Source organism: Strigops habroptila, chromosome 13, assembly GCF_004027225.2.
Source record: "Strigops habroptila isolate Jane chromosome 13, bStrHab1.2.pri, whole genome shotgun sequence".
Lineage (NCBI taxonomy): Eukaryota > Metazoa > Chordata > Aves > Psittaciformes > Psittacidae > Strigops > Strigops habroptila.
The window spans coordinates 15803401-15827607 of NC_044289.2; the positions used below are offsets into that span (position 1 = coordinate 15803401).

General features: G+C 53.8%; 2 protein-coding genes across 2 annotated transcripts; both read left to right on the plus strand.

The window, feature by feature from the left end:
• The first annotated feature begins 1540 nt into the window (after positions 1–1540).
• On the plus strand, positions 1541–12986 carry LOC115615395 (BPI fold-containing family B member 3-like). The gene is made up of 17 exons (XM_030503483.1): positions 1541–1587; positions 6703–6814; positions 7127–7384; positions 7595–7898; positions 8222–8326; positions 8421–8543; positions 8974–9061; positions 9576–9636; positions 9994–10073; positions 10652–10837; positions 10979–11032; positions 11118–11288; positions 11689–11756; positions 11920–11962; positions 12411–12474; positions 12596–12672; positions 12897–12986. Exons 2-17 carry the CDS (start codon positions 6718–6720, stop codon positions 12969–12971), a joined length of 1854 nt encoding a protein of 617 aa, XP_030359343.1. The 5' UTR covers positions 1541–1587; positions 6703–6717; the 3' UTR covers positions 12972–12986.
• Positions 12987–15202: 2216 nt separating this feature from the next.
• On the plus strand, positions 15203–21409 carry LOC115615396 (BPI fold-containing family B member 4-like). The gene is made up of 15 exons (XM_030503484.1): positions 15203–15308; positions 15520–16030; positions 16560–16664; positions 16812–16955; positions 17566–17626; positions 18132–18192; positions 18627–18718; positions 19042–19254; positions 19467–19520; positions 19789–19959; positions 20119–20186; positions 20311–20358; positions 20793–20851; positions 21207–21283; positions 21386–21409. Exons 1-15 carry the CDS (start codon positions 15203–15205, stop codon positions 21407–21409), a joined length of 1794 nt encoding a protein of 597 aa, XP_030359344.1.
• The last annotated feature ends 2798 nt before the right edge of the window (positions 21410–24207 follow it).

Here is a 24207-nt window from a genome sequence, read left to right on the forward strand (position 1 = left end):
AGGGAATGGGTGAGGACACTGTGGTGGTCACCAGCCCCAGCCCAGGCAGGGAGTTATTTGTGCATTCAGGCTGTGTTTTGGCCAGTGTAGCTCTGCTGGACTTGCAGGGAGCCCTGCTTGCTTTCCTCTACTGTGATCCTGTGTTTAGCCCCTGACGTGTGGTTTTGGAACCATCTCCAGCTCATTGTCTCTCTCGGTCTGTTGAAGCCCACACACTCCTGTAGGCCTCTGGGACTCCGTGAGCAGCCACAGCAGATCAGGAGATGTCAAGGTTTTGGTGCCTTTTCTTCCTTGGCAGCTGGTTGGTGCGGTCAGGAGGAGCTGCTGGCCCGGGAGCTGTCATCAGGACTGATCGTGGAACGATTGAGCATGGCAAGTGCTCAGCCACATTGGTGTCCATGTGTCCACACGAGCCTGTCCATCCCTGCAGGCAGCGGTGCACATCCTGCATCCCTGAGCACATCCTTGTGGGCTGCACATCCCATGGGCACGTGGGTTGTCCCACCGGTGTGTTAAGGTGGGAACTTGGAATATGTGTTTCATGTCTAAAACCACAACGTGTGCAGGGCAAGCAGCCGCTGAGCTCCAACTGCTCCCCAGGGACAGCAAGGATTGCTGGCTGTCCCCATTTACAGCGTGTGAAGCGTCCTGCTGGTGCTTGTGTGTGTTGGAAGGGGAACATGTTAATAAGGATGTTTTATAGGGTACGATGGGGAGCACTGTGTCCCCTCGCCCTCCAGCACAGGGAGATTTTGTGCTAAGCTCCTCGTGTTGTGCAAACCTTCCGGCAGTCTCCTGTGCTCTGAAGGGGAGTGATGCTCTGCAGAAAATGGCAGAGGAAGCTGCAAAAAAAAAAAGGCAAAACACCAAATCCATCAAAGGTGCGTGGGGGTGAGCGATGAGCTGCAGCTTCCAGTGCAAGCCTGAAACCGGGAGAACAGCAGAAGGTTGGGAGGTGTCAGCCCGGAGGCAGAAACGAATCACTCCCTGCTAACAAGTGTGATATTAAAGCCGGTGATTTTCTGCATGGTTGTGTCCACAGACACATGGAGAAACTATAACTTAAAGGCAACAAAGCGCGTCGGCTCCGGCTCCCGCACACCGGGGCTGCGGCAGCGGCTCTGCGGCGCCGCGGGGGTTTGCTCTCCAAGCCGGGGGTGCTGGGTTTGCCAGTGACATCCTGAGGAAACCCCTGAATCTCTGGGGATCGGAGCTGAGTTTCCATCCCACAGCTTCCTGCTGGAGAAAGCAGGAGGAGGGGGAGCCCCAGAATACTCTTTTCCCTATTTTCTTCAAAATTAAACTGTGTGATGCTTTTAGTGGGAAGAAGCAAGTTTCTAAATCAAACAGTGATTTGAAATGGAGAGTTTAAACTAAAGATGGTGATGGTAATACCAGTGATAGGTGACTGATGCAAGCAGCCCAACCTGACTGCTGTAGGCTCCTCTTTGCCAGCTCTTTTTTCCCAGCCTTTTCCTATGCTTTTCCACAGGCTGAAGGTGAAAGATCTCCATCCCTCAGTGATATCACTGCTGCTCTCACAGGCTCAGGGCTCTTCATCACCCAAATGACCATCACTGGGAAAAGGTGAGCTGGGAGAAGGGAGCCGGTGCCTGCAGGGAATTGGATGGGCACCAGGGGATTGTCCTGCTGTGACCGAGCTTTGCTCTGAGCAGCTTTATAGGAGGAATCATGGGCATTGCCCTGGCTGCAAACCTGTAGTTGGATGTGGAGGGACCCTGCAGATGCCCCCAGGCTCTGCTCCGGGAACTGCCACATCGGTCTTGTCAGAATGAAAACCAACCTCCCAGCAGTGTGTCCCAAGGGACAACGTCCATGATTTGCCAGTATCAATAGTTCCTAAGAGGCAGTGACAGCATTGTTAAACCTTCCAGCCTCCAGGTTTGCATTTCTGCAGAACACAAACACTTTTCACTGTTCATTTTTTCCACTAAGAAAACTAAAATGTTTTATGGACAAATTCAGGCCAGCTCCAGCTGTGCTATTCTGTGAATGTTCCCCTTTGGCATCAGTCCTCATTTAAGTGCTGCACTCCAGGGATATCAGCACTTCTTTTAGGCTTGGAAACCTTTAGCTCTCTTTAAAGCCAGAAGATGGCATTCTTGAGAAAAGGTTTGCAAAGAGAGAAAACATCTTTTATTAGACACTGAGCATGTTTTGGCCTAACCCACACCAGATGGGTTTGTTTCACACTTGCCTTTCTTGCCTTTTGATCTTTAGTGTTTCCTCTGCCCAGCATGCTGCCCAAAGGCAGGAGCAAGTTTGTGGACAAGCACCCTTCAGTGCTGCCAGGTCTGCTGAGTCTGATCCTCCTCCCACCCTTGTTTCCCAGAAATCATCATCTCCTCCTCCTCCTCCTCATTGTGCCATAATGGGTTTTGCAGTTTTGCCACACAGAGGAGCCTGCAGGCAGCTAAAAGGGAGCATTTTGAGCAATTCCTGATTTTATGCAGCCAACACCCACAGTGAAGGTGCTGTCACTGCCTAAAGCCTCCACATCCCAGCCTGTGGTGAGGGATGTGATGCTCGGGTAGAGCTGGTTGTGATGCTGAGCACGCTTGTTCCTGAAGGCTTGTTGAAGGACAGACCTGCAGCCTCTTAACACGTCATAGCTTTGGTCTGGTTTACTCAGACATCTAGGGGGGTCTGGCCTTGTTCTTCGCTCATCTTAAGGCAGGTTTACTCAATCTGCAAGACCCGCAGCAATGGGTGCAGAGGGATCAAGGAGGGTGCTGGGCTGCCCAGAGATTCTTCCTCTTTCCTTCGCTTCTCAATAGTTTGACTCCACAAGCTGAAAAAGACCCCATCACCCAGCAGAAGAGGGGTGCAGGAAGGAACCCCCCATGATGTGAGAGATGGGGAGTGTGTCTGCAGCAGGGATTAGGGCTTCTCAGCATGATTTAGAGATGGGCGTTTAGACATCTCCATGTGTGTTTCCATCATTCAGAGGAGCCCAGCATGGTGGTTTATTGGCTGCAGTGCAGATATTGATCCCAAGTGTATGGTTCACTGATTGCTGGATTATTACCTGTCATTAGTAAGTCAATAAAAAGCTTCGATCCTGATCTCATCGAGCCAGCAGGATTGGAACGTCTTCTCCCAGTGGCAGGAGCTGGTGCAGAATTGAGAGCAGCTTTGGAAAGATCATTGTGTTTCTAAGAAACTGCCCCCAGAAAGGTCTCTGCGTGAGGCAGGCTCTGAGAGCTCCCTTTGTTTTCTTGTGTGTACTGCCAGCCCCAGCAGGCGTCTGCTCTGCAGCGCGTGTAAGGAATTGTCCTCATCAGGAGTCCTAAGCAGTGAGGGAAGCAGCCATAAAGCCAGCTCCCCACGAGGACTGGTGGTTGTGGAGCCTTCCCTCCTCATTCCACTGCAAACACTGTCAAAGCCAAGCATGTTTTTCAAAGAGATTTCCCGGATTGTGCCTGCATTTGCTAATAAGCAATTGAACAGTTTGAGCCTGAATTCCCTTGAGAGCAACAAAAAATGAATCAGAATGTCTGTGCGCAGCCCTCCCAGGAGAAACCGAGGCTGGAAATCTCCAGAGGCACCAAGTTGATTTTTCACTTAACCAGGCTGGGAAGCTGCGCTGACACTAACTGGTGTTTGACGCCCTGGGGTGCTGGTGGAGGTGCAGCCTTTGGACATTGCAGGCACCAGCAGGGTCCCTGGAGCTCTCCCAGCAGTGAGAGGTGTACCGGTCTTCCGCAGTTAATGGCCCCAGAGGAAGGAAAGAGTAAACCACTGCTGCCCTGGCTCAGGGGTCCCTGCAGAGATGGTTTCCTTGGGCAGAAGGGCCATGTCTGGACAATGCCATAAACAGCAGAGCAGAACAGTCTCGTTTCTCAGTCAGGGCTTCTACATTTCCCTTTGTCTGGCCAGAGCCTGCTGCCCTCCTGCTCGTGTCAAGGTCTCCAGTGCTTCTTGCTGCCTGCCCTTAGGCCTCAGTTCCCAGGTGATCTGAGCACCAAAGCAGTGTCTGTTCACGTCAGTCCTATTCTTCTCCCTTCGACCAAGTCCGTTCTGGTTTACTCTGTGTTCTCACACAGTGATTTGGCTTCATGTTCTTGGGGCTTTGAAAGTTGCTTTAGCGAGACCTGGTCATTGCAATGTCATCAAGACCTGGACATCACAATGTCATTCTCTTTATGGGAATCTGCTTCAGCTTATCCAAAATATTTCATTGTCAGAGACCTCTGCATTCAGCAAGAGCTGGTGAGAGGCCAAGTTACAGTCGTGCCTGAAAGGTCACTGCTCAGAAGCTTTTCTCCGCCGTGCCAAGATGCCCCTTTGCTGTGTGCTGACCATTGTCAGCTCTGTCTTTACGGTAATTCAGGTTTCTATAGCCATTGCCGGAAGTATAAATTGATACAGGAAGGATGATAACATAATACCAGCTTGTTAACACCCTCTTCCACCTTATCAAATGTCATGATCTAGCCATGACAGCAAGGCTTTGTGCTCCTGAGGTGTCTGGTTGATCAGGTTGCAAGGAGAGTGACAAGTCCTTAAGTACTTTGGCACCTTTGCCATCCCTTCCTTGGCCTTTGGCTGAGATGTTTTTTAAAGCCGGAATTAATGTGTGACCAAAGCTGGCTAATCTGCTGGACATATGGATTCCCAAGTTTGCAGAAAGTATTAACCCCGAGCAAGCATCCTTCTGGACTGTTATTCTTCAGCACTGGGGAGCAGCCCTCCCACCCCTGTCCTCAATGGCACATCAGGGGAATGAAGAGTTCACGCTGTCCCCTTTATACATCGTCCCTTCACCTCGGACAGCTTTTACTGGGCACATCAGCATGTGATCCACATGCGGGGCCCATGCTTAGTCTGTGGTCCTCAGAAGGTTTTCTTTGTCCTGTCCCAAAGAGCTGCTGCTCTGGTGCAGCTCAAGGCAGCACCTCCAGAGCTCTGTGTGATCGGGTGATATTCAGGAAGCGAACTGGCAGTAAAAGAGCTGTGATGGATCAGGTGGGACACGACTTTCCAGCATGGAAAAACCCTGGCCACAAATCTGAGTGGCAGAGGCCTGGACAGAGCTGCAATGCAGAGGCAGAAGACCGCAGAGTTGCAGCACACTGTTGATGGGGTGGTGCGGCAGGGAGGCCACTTCTCAATATGCCCACACTAGGATCAGCAGTCCCTCCAGGACTTGAAAACGATCCAGAGCCAACAAGCTGCAGCCTGGGAGCTCCTTGGCTTCATGGTCAATGGCATCACCCTCTCGAAGGTACTTCCCCATCACAGTGCCTCCCACTCCAGTCCTGCTGCAGCGCTCTGAGGCAGAGGAGATGGACCTGGGATAATGCCATGCCAGCCAGACCAGTGCTGCATTTCCAGATCAGATGGTGTCTCTCCAAGGAGTCAGCTCAGGGTAACACCCGACACCATTATCATGGTTTCACTATTCCTTCCTAATTCCATACCTCCTTTTCCTCAGTTATCAAATGGATTATGAGCCATTCGGGTCGCTGGATGGGTGCTGCTGCCTTTGATAAATGGTGGGTAAGGTCATGGTCTGTAGGTGAGTCAGGATGGGGACACTGGCCATGTCCTGCTGGCCTGAAGGGTGAATACCCAGCTCCGTTACTACCTCCATGGTCTGTCTTTACACTGACAAAGGTGCTGCCTGGTCCTTCATTTATCACCCCTAACGTGTGGCACATCCCCACTGCATGGGCTTACTGCTCAGTACTGCAGCACTGAGAACAAAACCTTATCAGCAAGGGGTGTGCTGTATTTAGACACATTTTTCAGTCAAAATCTTAATTTTATTTAAAAAAAAGAGGTATTTTACCAGGGCATGACCCTTCAGCCACGTCCACATCTTGACACCAACAAACCCGAAGGGAGGATGTACCAAACCGGGCAGCGGTGAGCTGGCCAAGTCTGCTCTGCACCTCCAAGTCATTGCTCAATGATTTACCTGACTCCTAACATCTCTGAGGAAATATTTGCAGTGGAAGTCACCAGAAACCATATATTGTTTGTTTTGCTCCCCACCAATTGCTCTGCATGTCCTCAATGACATCACTTGCCTGATGTAAAGCTCTATATATGAAGATGCGGGTCCTTCTCAGAAGACAAGGACATCGGCTGGAGAGCCTCACACTCTTGAGCTTGGCCAGGTAAGGGTGAGCTTATTCCCCAAAAGCATGATCTTAGCTTCTGCTCTGCAAACCTGAATGCTTCCTAAAGGAGAGAGAATCCTTCATGTTAGCTTGGGAGTATTGGCTTTTCAATACTGCTGCCTACCTGAATTATGCTCCAACAAGTAAAGTGTGTGTTGGCTTTTCACTATGAGTTTCCCAAGACCAGAGATGCATGTTCATGGTATTTGCAGTCCTTGAAGAGGAAAAGGGATTTCATGGTCTTCATAAGAAATATTCATTGAAATTATTTTTGGTACAACTCTATTATCTGAGATAGGCTTTTAGCCAGAGTGAATTAGACCTCTCGCACTTGGTTTGATCCCTTTTTGATGTACTATTTACATTTAAATAGATCTGGGGATGTTCATTATGATTCTTTATAAATAAAAAGCTACTTCAATTTGGAGGTCCCACAGAAATGCCAATGACACTGAAACTTTATAAATTATTTTCTCTTTCCTACAATTGTCTTTCCCCCTCCATGGCCTGTGCTCAGTGTCCCAGCACTGCGCTGACATCAATCACTTTCCAGTTACCAGGACTGAAGATGTCTCCGTTCTGGGCTGTCTTCCTCCTCTGCAGCCTGCTGACCCCTTCACAAGGATTTAGAATCATGCCCTCGGCTCCCCAGGTGGATGTAGATGGTAAGTGCATGGAAGAGACAGGACTTCTCTCTTTGTTGAGACCACTTCTGCTCTTTCTATCTCTTGACCATGCTCAGTAAACCAGAGGCTGGTCCAGAGCTGTGCAGCAGTAGAGGCGATGCTGGTAATTTGCCTTTATAAAGCACTTTGGAGATGGCACTTGAGATACTTTACAGTGGCTGGTGCCATCAGCCCTATTGCATGAAGAGGGGAAATAGAGGGACAGTGGAGGGGAAGGATCAGCCAGGCTGACGCAGATGCTTGTGTTGAGCCCACATAGCTCACAGTCACTTCTCATTCTTTGTTTTTCAGACATTAAAGATTCACTGGCCAAACGTGACCTCCAGAAGCTTAAAGGTGGTCTCCTTGGTGGCAACCTGCTCAGTGGTCTCCTTGGAAAAAAGAGCCCTCTTGGCAAAGTCCTTGGCAAAGATGGTGCTGTTGGTGGACTCCTTGGAGGAGATGGTCTCCTTGGTGGTGTCCTTGGACAAGATGGTCTCCTTGGAGGAGATGGTCTCCTTGGTGGTGTCCTTGGACAAGATGGTCTCCTTGGAGGAGATGGTCTCCTTGGTGGTGTCCTTGGACAAGATGGCCTCCTTGGAGGAGATGGTCTCCTTGGTGGTGTCCTTGGACAAGATGGTCTCCTTGGAGGAGGTGGTCTCCTTGGTGGTGTCCTTGGACAAGATGGTCTCCTTGGAGGAGATGGTCTCCTTGGTGGTGTCCTTGGACAAGATGGTCTCCTTGGAGGAGGTGGTCTCCTTGGTGGTGTCCTTGGACAAGATGGTCTCCTTGGAGGAGATGGTCTCCTTGGTGGTGTCCTTGGACAAGATGGTCTCCTTGGTGGTGTCCTTGGCAGAGATGGTGTCCTCGGTGGTCTCCTTGACAGAGATGGTGTCCTTGGAGGTCTCCTTGGCAAAGATGGCGTCGTTGATGGTCTCCTTGGCAAAGATGGTCTTGTTGATGGTCTCCTTGATGCTGTCCTTGATATTCTCCTTGGCAAAGGTGGTCTCCTTGGCAAAAATGGTCTCGTTGGCAATCTTCTTGGTGGAAATGGTGACCTTGGTGAAAATGGTGGTCTCACAGGGTGAGTGAGAGTGGGAGAAGAGTGTCCCTGTCCAGCCTTTGCTGCGTTGGGGCCATGCTGGGGAAAGGAGGCTCTGATCTGGAGCCTGCTGTCAAACACACGGGGCTCCCTCACTCCCATCCTGAGGCAGGTCCATAAAGGAGGGTTCAGCTGCTGGGAGTTTCTGTAGGTGCCTTGTACGTGCCACAAGCTGCTCCTGGCTGGTGGGGTCCCCGCTGGCCCAGGGTGGGGAGGATCCCAGAGCGTGGCTCTGGCAGCGGCCGCAGCACTGGGGCATCATTGCACAGACGCGCTGTTCAGTGTCTTCCTGTCCCACCATCCAGGCTGAGGATTCTGAACAACACCCTTCCCAGAATAAGCCTGCGCACCCTGCCCGGCTTCGGGCACCAGGTGGGCTTCAACACCCGGCTGCTGATAGACAGCTCCAGGTACGGTGTGTCCACGGGGGCACAGCTCGCGACGGGGGGTCACTGTCTCTTTTGGCCAGCGTATCCCTGAGCCGCGCTGTGCTCCCCCGTGCAGCATACCGGGCTTGCCGCGCTGCGTGCAGGTGGAAGCAGATGTGGGCGCGCTGGTCCGGGACAAGTGGGCAGCTCCCCAGAGCACCCAGGACTGCAAGACTGTTGACATAAACATCAGTGTGAGGTAGGCATCAGCATCGGGTACCATCCATGGGCGGTTGGCATCCGTGAGAGTGGGGTGCTCATGGCCAGCACACGGTCCCTGAGGCGGTGGGAAACCCTGGTGCTGTTGGCGATTGCAGGCCGGGCTTTTGTGCCTGATGCTTCCTCAGGGGCTGAGCCCCCTGGCTGCTGCCCTCAGAGGGGAACTGCTGACATCTCTTCTAAATTTTGGGCTAAAGAAAGAGTATTTCTGGGTTGTGCTAGGAACCAAGCACTGGGCTGGATCCAGAGGGCTGGGTTTTGGTAATGTTTTGGCTCTGAATATGGCACTGAATTTGGCTCTGAATATGGCATTTAATATGGTGAGGCCTCCTATTTCTCTTGTGCAAAGTACTTTTATTTTCCAGCCATTCATCTACATCGCTTTTTATTTCCTATTCACCTGTTCGCAGTCCCAAAGTGCCTCTCCTGGATCAGGTTTTAAAACGTCTCCTCGGTGATGTCCTGCGTGAGGTGGTAAGGCTACAAAGCGACCTCCACGTGAGCCCTCGGCACAGGCAGGTCCAGGCTGTGCTGTGGCTGTGGCTATTTGCACAGCTGCAGGCTCAGCGCAGGGTCAGCCTGTCCTTGCCCTGATGGGCACCGGTACTGCACCGGGTTAGGGTCACAGGGAGCAAACCCTGGAGCTGGAACCCCCTGGCTCAGAGGGGCTGCTGCGGGAATGGGGTCCCACCAAACCCTGCCTCGCAGTGGCTCCTGCCACCCCGTGCACCCCAGCAGAGCCAAATTGCCTTGTTGTGTTCATGCACCATGCTATGGGTCATAGAACCCCAGAGTGGTTTGATTTGGAAGGGACCTTAAAGCTCATCCAGTTCCACCCCCCTGCCACGGGCAGGGACACCTTCCACTAGAGCAGGTTGCTCCAAGCCCCTGTGTCCAACCTGGCCTTGAACACTGCCAGGGATGGGGCAGCCACAGCTTCTCTGGGCACCCTGTGCCTGTGTCCCACCATCCTCACAGGGAAGAGTGTCTTGATGCTCCTTTGCCTCCCCAGGGGTGCAACATCGTCAACACCAGGCTCGGCGTGGTGAGCTCGCTGCTCGGCTCCAGGACCCGTAAGTGCTTCCTCCCTCCTTGTCCTCCTCTCCTGTGTGAGGTCCCGCACTCAGGGTGGGTTGTTGTTTTAACATTGAGTAAACACAAATATTTAACAACTATTTAAACTCACAGCTCGGCTCAAGCACAACATTCAATTTCACTTGCCCCAGCCCAGCAGCACAGTTTTTCCCACAGAAAACCACTTCAGGAACTGTTGCTTTCAGCAACACCATTTCTGTGCTTTCTAGCAGCTCGTCCAGCTGGGAACGCTGTGAGCAGGAGCCACTGTCGGTCCCGATATCTTTTGGGGCCACAGGATTTGGGAGCATCCCCCTCTCTTTGCAGCTTAACAGCTTTCCTCCCTGTGTCCACAGCCGTGCTCCCACTGGGGGCTCTGGGAGATCTGCCCAACTTTTCCATCATCGGTGGCGACACCATCCAGCTGGATCTAAACGTAGGTGCCGCGTTTCCCCTGCCCACACCCTCCTGGCCTGGTGCGCTGGGGCAGTTCATCTCAATATGGTGCCTGTTTGTCAAAGGCTGCTCTGATCCCAGCTGTGTTCAGGAAATCACTGTGCTCCAGCTATGTCCAGGCTAATGCCACCACCTTGGTCTCTACCTTATCTTTTACTTGCTATCCTTGAGGATAGCATGAGCCAGCGTGGCTGACACTGCTGAATTCGCATAATTACAGCTCTCTCATAGCTGTTAATCAAAGCTCAGTTCAGAGCAGAGGAGCAGCGGTCGCTGCTTACAAGCAGGTTCATTTATAAGCCGGTTTAAAGTCTGGTGTGTCATTGATAGGGACCATATAAGGCCAAAATTATTGGTAGTGTCTCTCTGACCAGGAGATGTGCTTTAAAGGGAAAGCTGAGGCAGATGCAGCCGTGGCCTGTGCTAGAACATTCTGAAGCAGCCCTGTCTTTATTAAAGAGTCCATTAACCCCACATGTTCCTCTCCACGAGGTCCACGGTGGGCAGGTGCCTGGTACGAACCCCACCAATGTCTCTATCCTGCTCTGTCCCCTGCAGCTCCCTGTCGGGGACACGGAGGGTGCTGTGGTGGCCCCCACCACGCAGGGACCACCACTCACCGCCAGCCTGCTGCTGGGCACCGGGCGCCTGCCACAGCTCAGCCTGTCCCCACGTGCACTCGGTGTCCTGCTGGAGCTGGCCCAGGAGCAAGGAGCCTTCAACCGCAGCATCACCAGCTCCACGGTGGGTCCACATGCCCCTCTCTGGGGCTGGGTTAGGGTCCTGGTCACCCTGGGACCCAAAGGTGCTCGTTGCCGGGTGCTTGTCTTTGTGTGGTGCAGCTCTTTGCACAAACCCTCCTGGTCACTGGTGCTGTTCCCACAGGTGCCCAATAGCATCTCGCTGTCCACGTCTGCCCTTCTCCCGCTCATCCCTCAGGTCAGCCACCTCCTTCCGCCCCACATCCCACCTCCTGCCCTGGCCGTGCACAGACCCCCTGCCCTGACCCCCCTGCCCCATGCAGCTCGCCAGGGTCCTCCCTGGCTCCCTGCCGATGGAGCTGCGCGTGCGGGTGGCCAACGAGCCAGTGGTGGCCGTGAGGGATGGAAAAGCCACCGCCACTCTCAAAGCCTCCATCGACATCCTCAGCCCTGCCCTGCAGTCCGCCCAGAAGCTACTCTTCTCCCTGGACACGGTGAGTGGGTCCTCAGGGTTGATTGCTCTGAACAGGGCTAGGGCTAAGTCTGGCTGTTCTCTGGCATCCCCTCGGCTTGTCCTGCCCTTGTACATTTGAATTTACCTCATCTTGTAAACAGTGGTGCCCAGTTTTAAACTGAGCACTGCCCAGTTTAAAGCAGTGCTTTAAAACTGCTCAGAAACTGAGTGCAAATGAAATGTTTAAGGCATAATACAAAATAGTGACAGGAAGGGTGAACCCTGGGGAGAGATACACAATGCCATTTGTCAACAGAATGTGACTTCTAGGCACAGGCGGGTATTTTTTCTCAGGATGGGTTATTTACACATACTACGAGTTTTCATTGCTGGGAGCTGTGCAGGTAATAACCTTATTTCTTCCACTGTTCCAATCTCAGGACATCGTTCTGAGCATCACCCCATCGGTTTCCGACGGCAAGCTGCAAACCTCCCTGGCTCTGGACAGGTAGAGCCAAGCTCTGGGGCTGCTGCGGGCTGGGGGAGCTCTGCCTGGGGACACTGCAGAGCCCGGCGGGATGGGGCTGGTGCCAGTGGTTGGGATGGTGACAGAGGGTGAAGGAAGGCGGCCCCGATGCACCCCAACTCTGCCTTGTTCATGTCTTTTGTAGCATCAACCTGACTCGGACACCCCTGAGACTCGACCCTCTCAGTGTAAGTGCACAGTGCTTTGAATTGAGGCACTGCCGTGAGCACTCAATGGCCACGGGCTCTGTGTAGGGAGGGAGAACCAACATGTCAATTCCTCAGTCCTCAGTCTTCATGTTTCTTCTCTTGGCAGAGGCCAACTATTGCCTGTCCATCCACTGTGCCCTATAGCAGTGACACTGGATGTATGTGTTCACCTGTTGGCAGCACACTGGGGGTGCTGGGAAGGGGGGGAGGAATAACCAAGAAGAAATTACCCCAAAAGCACGTCCTTGTGTAACCCCCACGCTCAGTCCTGGAAGAGTTTGACTAAAGGAAGCTTCTCAGCGTTTAATTTCACAGCTCTGAGCATCCTGCAGGGACAGAACGTGATTGATAACCTGGATGTGGCTGGTTTCATCCCAATAATCACTGGTCTCTTCTTCTGATACTGACCTGTCTTCTTCCTCCGCAGGCATCCCCGCTTGCAGGGTGGCTCAAGCAAGTCCTCACGGCTGCATATATACCTGCTGTTAATGGTACGGCCACGTCCAGCTCCCTGTTTTCTCAGACTCGCTGAGATTTGGGGCTCTCCCCCTCCCTCTCTGCCACCTTTGGGGTGTCCCCCCCATGATGATGTGCTTTCACTTGCTTCTGCAGATGCCTTGAGTGTGTCAGTCCCTCTGCCCAAAGTTCCCAACATCAACCTCAGGAACGCCAAGGTTGACATCACCGACGTAAGGATCCCACTTCCCACAGCGCTGCCTTCCCAGGGAGCCGGGGATGCACCCACCTGGGGCAGGGACCTGCCAAGCCCAAACCACGTGCCCCGGCCAGCCCCGCTTCCCATAGGCTGCTCCCGCTTTCCAGGAGGTCCCACAGGAAAACCTCACCTGGGGTATAGGGGAAAGCTGGTGAAAGGTGAATGTGAAAACTGAAGGTTTTGTGCTGCTTCTTGCAGGCAGACAACTCTTCCGACCAGACCCGTCTGGACAATTCCTGCTCGGAAGGACCCTTGTCCCTGCTCTCTGTCTGAGGTCGGCAGCACCCCATGAGCCCCAGCACCCTGCTCGTCTACATGTTCCCTTGCGCACTGCCCTGGGTCATCGCTGTGTCCCAAGAGGGACCCGCAGCCAACTCCCATCAGTGGGTCCTGGCATAGCCTGGCATCAGGGTAGGGAAAACTGCTCGGCTGGTGGATGCTCGGGGGTTCTGCAGCCACTTTTAACACCCATAGTTGGGAAGCAGAGCTCTACCTTAGGTGTAAAGGCTGCTCTCATATTGCTCTTTCAATAAAATCTGCCTCTGTATTTCTCTCTCTGATGACTTATTCCCGCACTGTCTCACTGTGCCCCCTGCCACCGGGTGGGCAGCACAGCTGGAAGAGGTGGCTGTGCCCAGAGCAATGAGCTGGGACCACACAGAAGGTGGTTCTGAAGCTCAGGCTGTGGCACAAGCTGTGGAACAGCAGCTCACACACACGGGAGCTGGGCTCTGGTGCACATGGGTGCTGGTGGGTCCCTGCCCTGCTGAGTGCGGCAGGTGCACAGTGGGTGCTCGCAGTGCAGTCGCAGTGTGGGGTTAGCAAGGTGCTTGCTGACGTCTCCCGCTTGGAGCCCATGTTGCACTGGGGCAGCAGCTCCTGCCAGGGGCTTGTCTGCAGCATGTCCCACATGGAGCTGGTTGTGCAAGGCTCTGCACGGAGCCAGCCCAGGTAAACTGAGCTTTACACACCCTCATCTACTGCTTGTTTAGGAGCTTATTATCACCTTGTTGTGTAAGATGCACCACTGTTTGCGACACCTTTTATCTCACAAAGGTGTTAAGTGTCGAGGACATCAGGACAGAAACACCCTCATGGTGTGGAGCTGGCACAGAGCAGCGTGTTCCCCCCTGAGGCTGTGGAAATACCTTCTGCTGGGGATGGGTGGGATGATTCCCAGGAACGGCTTCTCAGGTCAGCACTAAAGGAGATGAAAATCTCCTGGTGCTTTGCTAAAGCCTCCCAGGCGCTCGCTGGAAACTTGAACATTACCTTGATACGGTCATTTGTGTGTGACACCCTGTGTGTGACACCCTGTGTGCGACACCCTGTGTGTGGGTGTTAGCAGGGATTTGTCTGGAATAAGCTGATGTTCCATCACGGCTCTTGGGGCCATGAAGCCCGCAGGGTCTTGGGCTCCTCCTTTGCTTTGGCGCTTGGGTAACAGCACTACCTGATAACTGGGTGTCCTGTAACCTGCTGCTCAAAGCTTTTCCCTGTTAGACAGATCTTTATTTATGTTGGACTATATTAAAGCCACAAACGCTGCTTTATACACTCAATCCACCAGCCCAGCTTTTATAGTTTAGGCACCTTTCCACGTTTCTGCATTAACTTTGCTATATAAGGACCTGAGGCTCCCACATGTTAAAGCAGAGGTGCCTCTGGACAGAACAAAGGGCTCCCCTTGACCAAAAGCTGAGCACTGAAGACCAAAGCCAGGGTTTGGAATTCAGGATAAAGCCAGGTAAGGGAAGATGGTCAAAATAGTGGTACAGGGTGTTGTAAGCTTGGGGGGGCAGAGCCACCATTTTACCTACAAGCCTTGCAATATGCTCTGGTGAGCAAGAAAAAATCATGGGAATAATTCCAATAATGGTAGACATGCAGATATTTATTCTAGTTTATATTCAGCGACTAGCTTGAAAAATCAGAGCAAAGGTTGCTATAGTAAAATGAAAATCCTTCTCTGAAGAATAAACATATTCATTTGACACAAAAAGTCAACCCTTCTAAGGTTGTTAGTATTATTTTTACTGTTGCAAGGTTAAACCAGGCCATTTTAAAGAGAAAGGCTTTATTCCAATGTGAGTTTCTTGTATCATTGCAGCATTCATTTGTGCAGCTACTCACGGGGCGCTCGCTAGTGAGGGCAGCTCAGTGTAGTCCATAGGCGATGAGTAACGGTTTCGTACTGCAAGTTTAAAGTGCAGTTGGGGTGCCCAGGAGCAGAAATAAGCAAACAGGGCTGTGCAAAAGCTGGCTTGAAAATCCCCCTGCAGATGTGCATAGGGACACTCTCCCCTTCCCCCCTTTTGTGTGTGTGTCCAGGTCTATGTGCTGAACGTGGCTCTAACTCGGAGCTGGTTTGGTTCTCCTAAAGCTCCTGGTTTCTAGTCACTGAAAAAATTCACCCAGCTTGAAATATCTGACTCATCTCCAGCCTACTTCCACCCTTTTCCTGTCCAGGTCCTGCCACAGCTCCCAGCCGAGCAGAGGACACCATGGCACCGGCTCTGGGCATTGCCCTCCTGTATGCGCTGCTGACCCCAGCCCTAAGCCAGCCAAAAGATGCCATCCTCAGGCTCAGTAAACGAGTTCTAAGTGATGGTGAGTCCCTTTGCCTCCTCCAGGTGAGACCCTGGGGACAGGAACCAACTGTGGTCCTTGGGGGTTGATGCTCCTGTACCAGCACAGCCCAAGCAACCCATGTGTGAGGTGAGGGCAGGGGGCAGGCAGCTGCCTGCTGGTCCCACTCGAAGGTGACAGCAGTGGCTGGGGTCAGCTCTGCCTCGTGGGCTGATGGTGGGTGATGTTCCAGCTCTTACAGGCTCCCTGCAGCAGAGCAATGTCCTCAAAGCTGCCATCAGAGAGGTGCCGCTCGGGCGCAGAAGTTCTGGCACAGATGGAAGTGGAGAGCTGTTGGGTGGCCTTGGAGGAGATCTTGGTGGTGGTGCTGGTGGTGGTCTGCTTGGTGGTGTCACTGGTGGCTTGCGGGGTGGCAGTGGCAGGGGGCTGCTGGGGGGGCTGCTTTTTGGAGGGGGTGATGCTGGCAGTGGCTTGCTGGGTGGACGAGGTGCTGGAGGCACCTATGGGGGAGAGCCCAGAAGCCCCCCCAGAGACTGGCCGGCAGCCAGTGGCGATGTCCCCAGGGATGCCATCCCCGTGGGGGGTGCTGGAGGAGCAATGGGACAAGGACGTGTGCTTGGCGATGGAGATGTCCTCAGCACAGCCGGGATCCTCGGTGGCCCCGGTGGCCTTCTTGGCAGCGGAGGGCTGCTCAGCATCCTCGGGGAAGGCGGCTTGCTCAGCACCGTGCAGGGGCTCACAGGGTAAGGACAGCACTGGCTGGAGTCCTTGCAGGGGGGCAACCTCAGTGCTGGTTGGGGGGGAGCAATGGTGATGCTGCAGGAGATGCTCTGGTTTGGAGGTGATGCTTTGAGATAAACAGCTCTGCCGTTTGTGCCACTGGCTGCAAAGAGCCTCTTGAGCTGCACAAGGTCAAGGAAACAGTAGTCGAAAGGCGCTTGCCCATAGAGGGTGCACCGAGCACACATTGGCCCCAGCATGCCTGTGCCACTGATGCCAAACTAGTGCTCGCTCGCAACCACCCCATTTTAACCCTTACTTGAAACCCAGCACCAAACAGACGCACAAGCAAGGATAAGGCAACTAGAACAAAGCTGCTGATAAAGCTGGGTAATAACTAAACCAGGAAAATAACTGAGAAAACTTGGTGTCTTTTGTCATTTCTGGTCTAAACGGATCCTGAGCAGTGGCTTTGTGTGAGCGGTAACACTGGGGTGTGGGGTGCTGGGCTCGGAGCCCTCACACGTGGTGTCCCTCTCGCTGTCCCTGCAGGCTGAGGATTGTGGAGCTGACGGTCCCCAGGGTGTCCCTGCGGCTCCTGCCTGGCATCGGCGTCCACCTCAACCTCTACACACGGGTGGCCCTCAATGGCAAGTGGTAGGTGCTGGTGCCATGGTGGCAGTGCCAGCCGTGCCCTGGGCCTGGTGGAAGCACTGCCATGAGGGGTGTCTCCCATGGGAACACTGCTCCTCTTCCCTGGGAAGCGGCTGCTCCTCTGAAGGTCACTCCCTTTGCCTTGTGCAGCCTCTTGGGCTTGCTCGATGTCGTGGTGGAAGTGAACATCACGTCCAGGGTCAGGCTCACCATGGACGGCACTGGCTACCCCAGGCTGGTGACAGAGAGATGTGATACCCTCCTCGGTGGCATCAAAGTCAGACTCCTGCGAGGGTAAGTAATGGATGTGTCCTCCTCTGCTGGCATGAGCCACCTCACCATTGGCTTTGCTGGCCCCAGCCTGCACCCACAGAACAGCAAACACATGAGGGCATTTCCCCATCGCACCCCTGTCACTGATGGCATTCACTCACCGGCCATGCCACGGGGCTGCTGGTGATGGTGGTGGTCCCTGCATGCCCCTCATGCAGCCGCAGTAAATGCAGCATTGTCCCAAGGGCTGTACGGCCCCACAGTGGTCCCAGAGGGACATTTCTGTCCCGTATGTCACATTCATGGGTCATTTTAACTGACATTGCACAGGGTCTTCTAAGACCTGAGCACATGGTGTGTAAATCATAGAAACCAGTTGGGCTGAGTTTGGTTCTGCTCGTTTGAAGAGACTCTACATTAGCAGATAAAAGGCAGCAATAAATTTCCCACTGGCTATTTTGGGATGCAAATTACACTTATCGCATGCAAAATCCGAGCAACCGATTCACTTTGCTGCTGTGATTGCCTTGCTCCGGGGGGTCCGTGCTCCGCTCTATTCACAGGGAATTGTTTAACGGAGCCATTTGCTTTGCAGCAGGATTTTTCATAGTGCTCCTTTATTTTTCCGCAGCCTGCTCCCAATTGTGGATAATTTATTGGCAAGTCTCCTGAACGGAGTTCTTCCTGATCTGGTAAGTTGGGATAAAAACTTCCACCCTGGAAAGGAGCAATGAGTCTGCAAAGCTGCAGTGCATCTCCCAAAGCACCGGTGGTGTCCTGGAGTGGGAACACAGCCAGGGTTTGGGACTGGGGGGGACACATGCCATGTGTTCATCTGCTTGGGAGAAGCTGCTCCCTCCTTCCAAGGTCAGTGAGCTCAGTACAGGTCTGCCCAAGTGCTGGGAGTTTCTAAGGATGCTCTGGACTGTGTTGTGGGCTCATTGAACCTCTCTTCCCTCGTAAAGCCCCGGGGTCTCTGCAGCCATCCCACATGGGCTCTGGGACCCAGACCTCTCCCTGCTTCTCTGACAAAGGGCAAGGTGCCCAGGGCCGGGTCCAGAGCTGGTGCGGCCGCAGCAGCACCATGGAGTGCTGCCGTCCGTGTGCCTGGTGCTTCCATTCCCAGCGCCAGGCGGTGCTGTGAGTCCTTGTCTGGCTCTGAACGAGGGTCACTCACTGTGTCCCCGACCCTTGCAGCTCTGCCCGGTGGTTGACATCGCCCTGGGACTTGTCAATGACCAGCTGGGTCTTGTGAACTGTGAGTACTGGTGGGTCCCCTCTCTGGTCTCTCTGTCACCTCCGCTCCAGCTGCGTGAGGACTGTGACACTTTCCCCTCTGCTGCTGCACCCCAGAAGAGCAAACCCCTCACTTCACCCCATGGACCCCACATGTCCCGTTTCCCTGTCTCTAATGATGGACAGAAGGACCCCTTGGTGTATAACTGGGCACTGCTGGGGGCTGTGAGCTGTCCCCTCCGTTCTCAGCAATGGCACGTGCTGCTCATTAGGGAGACAACTTCTCCCGCAGCATTGCAGCTCAGCACAGAGCACTCAGAGCCAGGGCCAAGCGGCTGCCCTGAGCCCCCCCTGCAAACCAGGGCTCTTCTGGAAGGAAAAGAGCTGCTGGGCAGGAGAGGGGGATTTGCACCCGAGCCCAGCAGGGAATCGCTGACTCCCATCCTCTGCCCCCAGCACTGGTGCCCCTGGGCGTGCTGGGCAGCATCCAGTACACCGTGTCCAGCCTTCCCCTGGTAACCGACCAGTTCCTTGAGGTAGACTTGAACGTAAGTCCTGTGTCTTCTCGTGCCACCTATGTATGAGGGTTGGGATACTGGGTTTGGGAAGATCTCCTTGACCTCAGCAGTGGGTGCCGAGATTGCTGTGGGAAGCTCAGGGAGATCCCAGAGCATTCCCTAATCCTGCTGCTGCCGTCATGGGAGAGCACAGCAGGGTTTGCACTTCATGAGTGTCTGGTGAAGGAGGTGCCACGGGGTCTGGCTTGGTGTGGTCATGCGTGCAGTGATTTCACACTCCAGGAACATGAAGTTAACTGTGAAGGCAAATATTGCAACGTTCTGGCCTCTGCTTCCTTTCCATGGGACTCCAGACTGTCGTCGGGCTGGTGGCTGGGGGTCTGGTGGACCATCTGCTGGGAAAGCCAGGAACTGTCCCCACGGCCCCGCGGGTGCCCATGCCACCCCTGCCACCCATGGCAGCCACCGGCTCCTCCCAGCTGGGCATCTCCGTGAACCTCCTGAGCGCGGTGCTGTGTGTCCTGCAGAAGGAGGGTGCCCTGGACCTGGAGGTCTCCACTGGCAAGGTGAGCAGGGAGCGCTCGGGTGCAGGGACATGGGGCTGCCAGCCCTGCAGTGCGCAAGCTGCTCCCACCGCGCCGTGCCCTGGCACCTCGGTGCTGCTTACCAGGGTGTCTGCTATCCTGGGTGAGACCATGTGCTACAAGCCCCATTGGGGTGGGAGCAGATCCTGCTGCTCACCATGTGCACCCTGCAGCTTTTCTCTCTCATGTCACAGTTCCCTGAGCTCCCTCCATTGACAACATGGACCCTTGGAGCCCTGGTTCCCGCGGTGAGTCCTGGTCCCCTCTCTCACTGCAAACACCTCGTTAGAGCCGCAGCATCCTGGGACAGGGGAGGTTTCCCTGCCCCATCCTTCCCAGGAGCTCCCATTGAGGTGAACGAGCTCTGCTATCAGCCAGCTGAGGTGCAGACTGGTTGGACTGGAGCAGTTTGGGATCAGATCAGGGCAGCCCTGTGCAAACACCCCCCGTGGAGCCCGATTACGGCACTGTTCGGGCGCCTGCCAGCAGAAACTCTCCATTTTTGGCTGCTGGCAGGTTTTCAAGGCATACCCCACGTCATGCCAACTGCTGCTGAAAATCACGGTCCCTGAAGCACCGGTGGTGGCCTTAAAGGAAAATCAAGGTGTGATCCAGCTCATGGCTACAGCAGAGGTGATGGCGACTCCCCCAGGGGGTGTCCAGGAGCCCCTCTGCCTTCTCAATATTGTATGTATGAAGGAACAATCCACACAGAAATCCCTCCTGCAGTTCCCCTCCCTGCACAGCGGGGACGGGATGCCAGTGGATGGGACCTGCATCTGATGTGCGGTGGCTGGGCAGGGCCTGGGGGAGCCCCCCTACCCTCTCCTCTCTCTCTGACCACAGGACACCTCTTTGCTGGCCCGGTTTTCAGTCAAGGACAACAAACTGAAGATCAGTGTCAGCCTGAAGAAGTAGGACACTGGTCTTCATCTGCGGGGTGGCCATGGGCATGGCTCTGCAGAGATGAGGGCAGCAACAGGACTGGGTCATCAGAGGAACTGCTTGGGTTTCTCTCACCTCTGCTTCCTCCTGCAGGGCCGATCTCTCCTTGGTGTCCTCGTCCATTGGTGGTTTTGATGTAAGAACACGAGCAGCCTCAGCAGCACACAAAACCCATTGCAGAAAGCAAAGTGCTGATAGATATTGGCTTGGGAGAAATAGAGGCCAGTAATGGCTGTGTGCTATTTTGAATAGCACTTTTCTGTCACCTCTGGAGGTGGATTTTTTCCATGCATGATCCATGAGCAGTTCTCAGACAGATCCTCACTGCGAGGTTCTGGGTCCATGGCAAACCACAGGACATCCCACACATGCCCTCGACGTCCCCTCAGGATGTGCCCAGGGATGCTCATCCCTGTGCCTGATATGGGACAATGGGAAAAATCAGGGGATCCTGAACTACCCTGTGGCAGGACAAATGTGGATAGAGCACGTTCGGTTTCCAGGGGTGGTTCCTGCAGGACAGTGAGGCTTCAGGACCAGAGGTGGCACTAAGGGACCCCTCTCCCTGCTCCCCTCTCCCTGGACACACTCACTGGCCAGATTCTCGATGGTGCCTTCCTGCCTGCAATGAACAGTAAGAACCTCTCCTGCCTCCTCCCCGTACTGTCTGTGCTATTGGTGTCTGCAGTGAACTTCACCTCACCGCATGGAATAGGAGCCAGCGGGACTGACCCGCACCGAGGGTGCTGTTTGAGGAGGGAGGGCTTTGCTGGAGGTGAACCCTCACACCACGAAGCAGGCCCCCCCCGGCTGCTCGCTGCTTTGCTGGCAGCAGCAGTGACAGGATGCTTTGCCAAGTCCCGGGACACAAAAGCCGTCCTGGAGAACCCTGCGGAGGGGGGTTTGCACACAGGGAGGGTGGAGCTGGGGACTGACACTTGGCAGTGAACCCTGCCTGGCACTGAGCTGGGCTGGGTTGTGCCCCACAGAGGTGCTGGGAGTGGGGGTTCCCCTCCCCAGGCTGCTGAACATCGACTTCTCCAAGGCTGACATGGATGTCATTGAAGTAAGTGCTTCAGACGTGCCCCAGTGTTCCCCCGATGGCAGCTCAGCTCTGCGGCTCTGCATGGGGAATTCCAGAGGGAACAGAACCCCTTTGCTTTCCCAGGATCTCATCTTGCTGTCAGTGTGAGCCGGGGACTCCGGGGACACTGGGAAGGGAGCCCTGGGCTTCCCCATCTGCCCCCGGAGCGATAGGAGCTCAGCCTGCCCGAGGGGTCCCCACTGCATTGCTCTTCATACCCAATACAGTAACACAGCAACTTGGTCTTCTCCATGCAAACGTTGCATCCCACCTATGTTGCTGGGAACAGAAGGAATGCTGGTGGTTTTTGCCTCCAAACATTGTGTTTTGACTCTTTTGTGGATGCTCAGCAGGATCCGGGGGTATTTTATGTCCTTGTGCTCGGGTTTAATAAAGTCCATCCCTTTCTGCAGCTGCAGTGGGTGCTCCAGCCTGTGGGGTGGGTGGTTCCAGTGAACCCCAGGGCATAGCATGGTCCCCACTGTGCTGGTGACCCCACCACAGTTTATTTATGCCCAGGCTCTTCCCTGCAGTTCAGCTCCTGTTGGAGCAATGAAGCCTTAGCTGATTTAAGACTCTAAAGCTGCCTATTGCTCCAGGGGTGAAAGAGAATAGCTGGAACGGATGTGATATTGCTGCCTTAGAGTCTGTCCTACCCCTGTCCAGTCGAGATCCACTCTGAAAACCACCTGGAAACAGGTTTTTCCTGTCATCTTTCATGCTACTTTTCCCTTTCCCTCTGTATTCATTTCCCCATTTTCTTTTATTTGCTGTTTCTCAAGCCTTCTTTAGACTGTCGAGATCTTTCTTGGAGGCACAACCCATCTCCTGCTCTCCTCTGGGTGATGGGCAGGTTTCACAGCACAGCTGGTATGCCCTAAATCCACACACTCCTGGTTTGGGATAACTTCTCATTTTAATCTGCCTTGTGCTGTTTCTGTATGTAATTAACTCGCTGGGAGGTAACTGCTCACCTCTCAGTGTCCTTGGTGAATATGATGGAGCATCCCCTGAGCCATCCCTGGGACCCTCTATTTAGCCAAAGACATAGGAGCATCCCCAGCTCCCTGTGGCATGCTCCTGCACCCCAGGGATCTGAGGTGGCTCAGAGTAACTGTGATGCTCAGGAGGCTGCATGCAGAAAGAAGAGGGGGGAGAATGAGAGATCACAGATTTCCACCTTGACCAGCACCTTCCTGCTTCACTTTGGGAAAGCAAAGCAAGAGAGTCACCGAGTAGCCACGAGCAGCAAAGAGCCTGTGCTGGCCGTGGCCCGTGTCCCTTCTATGGCCATGGCCATGTCCAGCCTTGCTGGACCATGCGCAAGGAGCCGCATGGCACTGGCTGGGATGGAGCCTGACCAGAGCATTCCCTGCCCAAGGACATGAGCCCCTGTGCCAGCACCCAGGGGTGCGTTGCTGCACCCTCAGTCCTGGTGCCACTGCCCTGGTCCCAGGGGGCAGGAGAAGAAACCCCAGGAGCATGTCCTGTGGGAGGAGAGCTGGTGGGCACCGCGTCCAGCCTGAGCACCCCAAGCTTGTGTGGCTGCTGGCCACAGACCAGCGCCGTGGCTACGTGCGGTGCGCGGGGTCAGGCTGGTGCAGGGTTCACACTTCACAGCCAACGAGGAGGAACTATCCTGCTTCATCCTTCCCTGGACTTTCCTGGTTCCTGCAGTTTGGGTATATAAGGCTGCTCCTCTCAGCCAGCCCCACTGAGAGGCCACGGGCAGCAGCACCACCACCGCAGCAAAGGGCTCCAGGTAAGTGGCGTTACGGTACCGTGGCCACGGAGCAACTGCTCCCATTGGGTGACCTGCAGCAAAGTGTAACTCAGCTTTAAAAGCAAGAATTTTAATGATGTTTTCCTTTGATTTCTGTAGCAGCATTTAATAATTTATGAAAATTAATTTTTAAAGCCAGCAGAGCTCTTGCTTGTCAAATTCCATGTTTATTTTTGTTGTTATGTTGTGACTGAGCCAGCAGAAGTGACTGGGGGGTTGGTTTTTTCATCCTCTTGGTGACCAGAATTCAGAACCATTTTCAGCTTATCAGGTCTCGTCTCAGCTGCTATAAAACAAGCGTTCGTCTGCAGAGCCATACATGAATTTTGCATGTGCAAGATGTTCAGCTTAAACGTGTGTGACCACGGAGACAGCAATCTGATAGATATTGTTAATAACTGCAGCGGCAGTTGTCTGCTTTGTCACGTGTTCTCTCTAAGAGCTCTTCTACAAGACCTGAGAGCCATTGGGGGACCCTCTTGCAATGCTGCGCACGTCTTGCAGAGACCCTCCAACAAATCCCCCTGATTTTATTTGACACATTTTTCAATAGGAGCTGCCCGAGCCTCCCTCCTCCTCTCCTGTTCAATAATCACAGCTACAGGAGCTGTGCATCATTACATGCTGATCAAAGGGAAAATCTCAAAGACAGCCTAGTGAATTAAAGTCTAATTTAATTGTGCCAAGAACTGTCATAGAGGGATTGTTTTCAAAGTACCTGGAACAGATAACGAAGTTGTTCAGTCTGACCTAAATAGCAACGTTTCTCAGTGCCGAAGCTCTGCAATCCTCAGCTCCTGCACTGCTTTTCTCAGAAGGGAAAGCTGAGGCAAGGCCCAGCACATGGGTGCTGCAGGTGGGTGCTCCTGAAACAGGGACCCAAGGTAGCACTTCACTGGTTTCCTGTTCTCATTTCTTTGGAAGCACCCTTCTGTGCCTAAACAAACACTCTGCAATGTTGGTTGCAACCCCAAGACGTCCAGGAACACAAGGTCCTTGAAGGTGCTTTCTTTTGACTAGAGGCAGATCAAATTCAGGGAAAATGGGTTCTTTTCATAGGCTGAATGGAGCAAGATGAGAAGAGCAAATAACCTGCCCATGGAAAAGAGAATGTGGTCTGGCT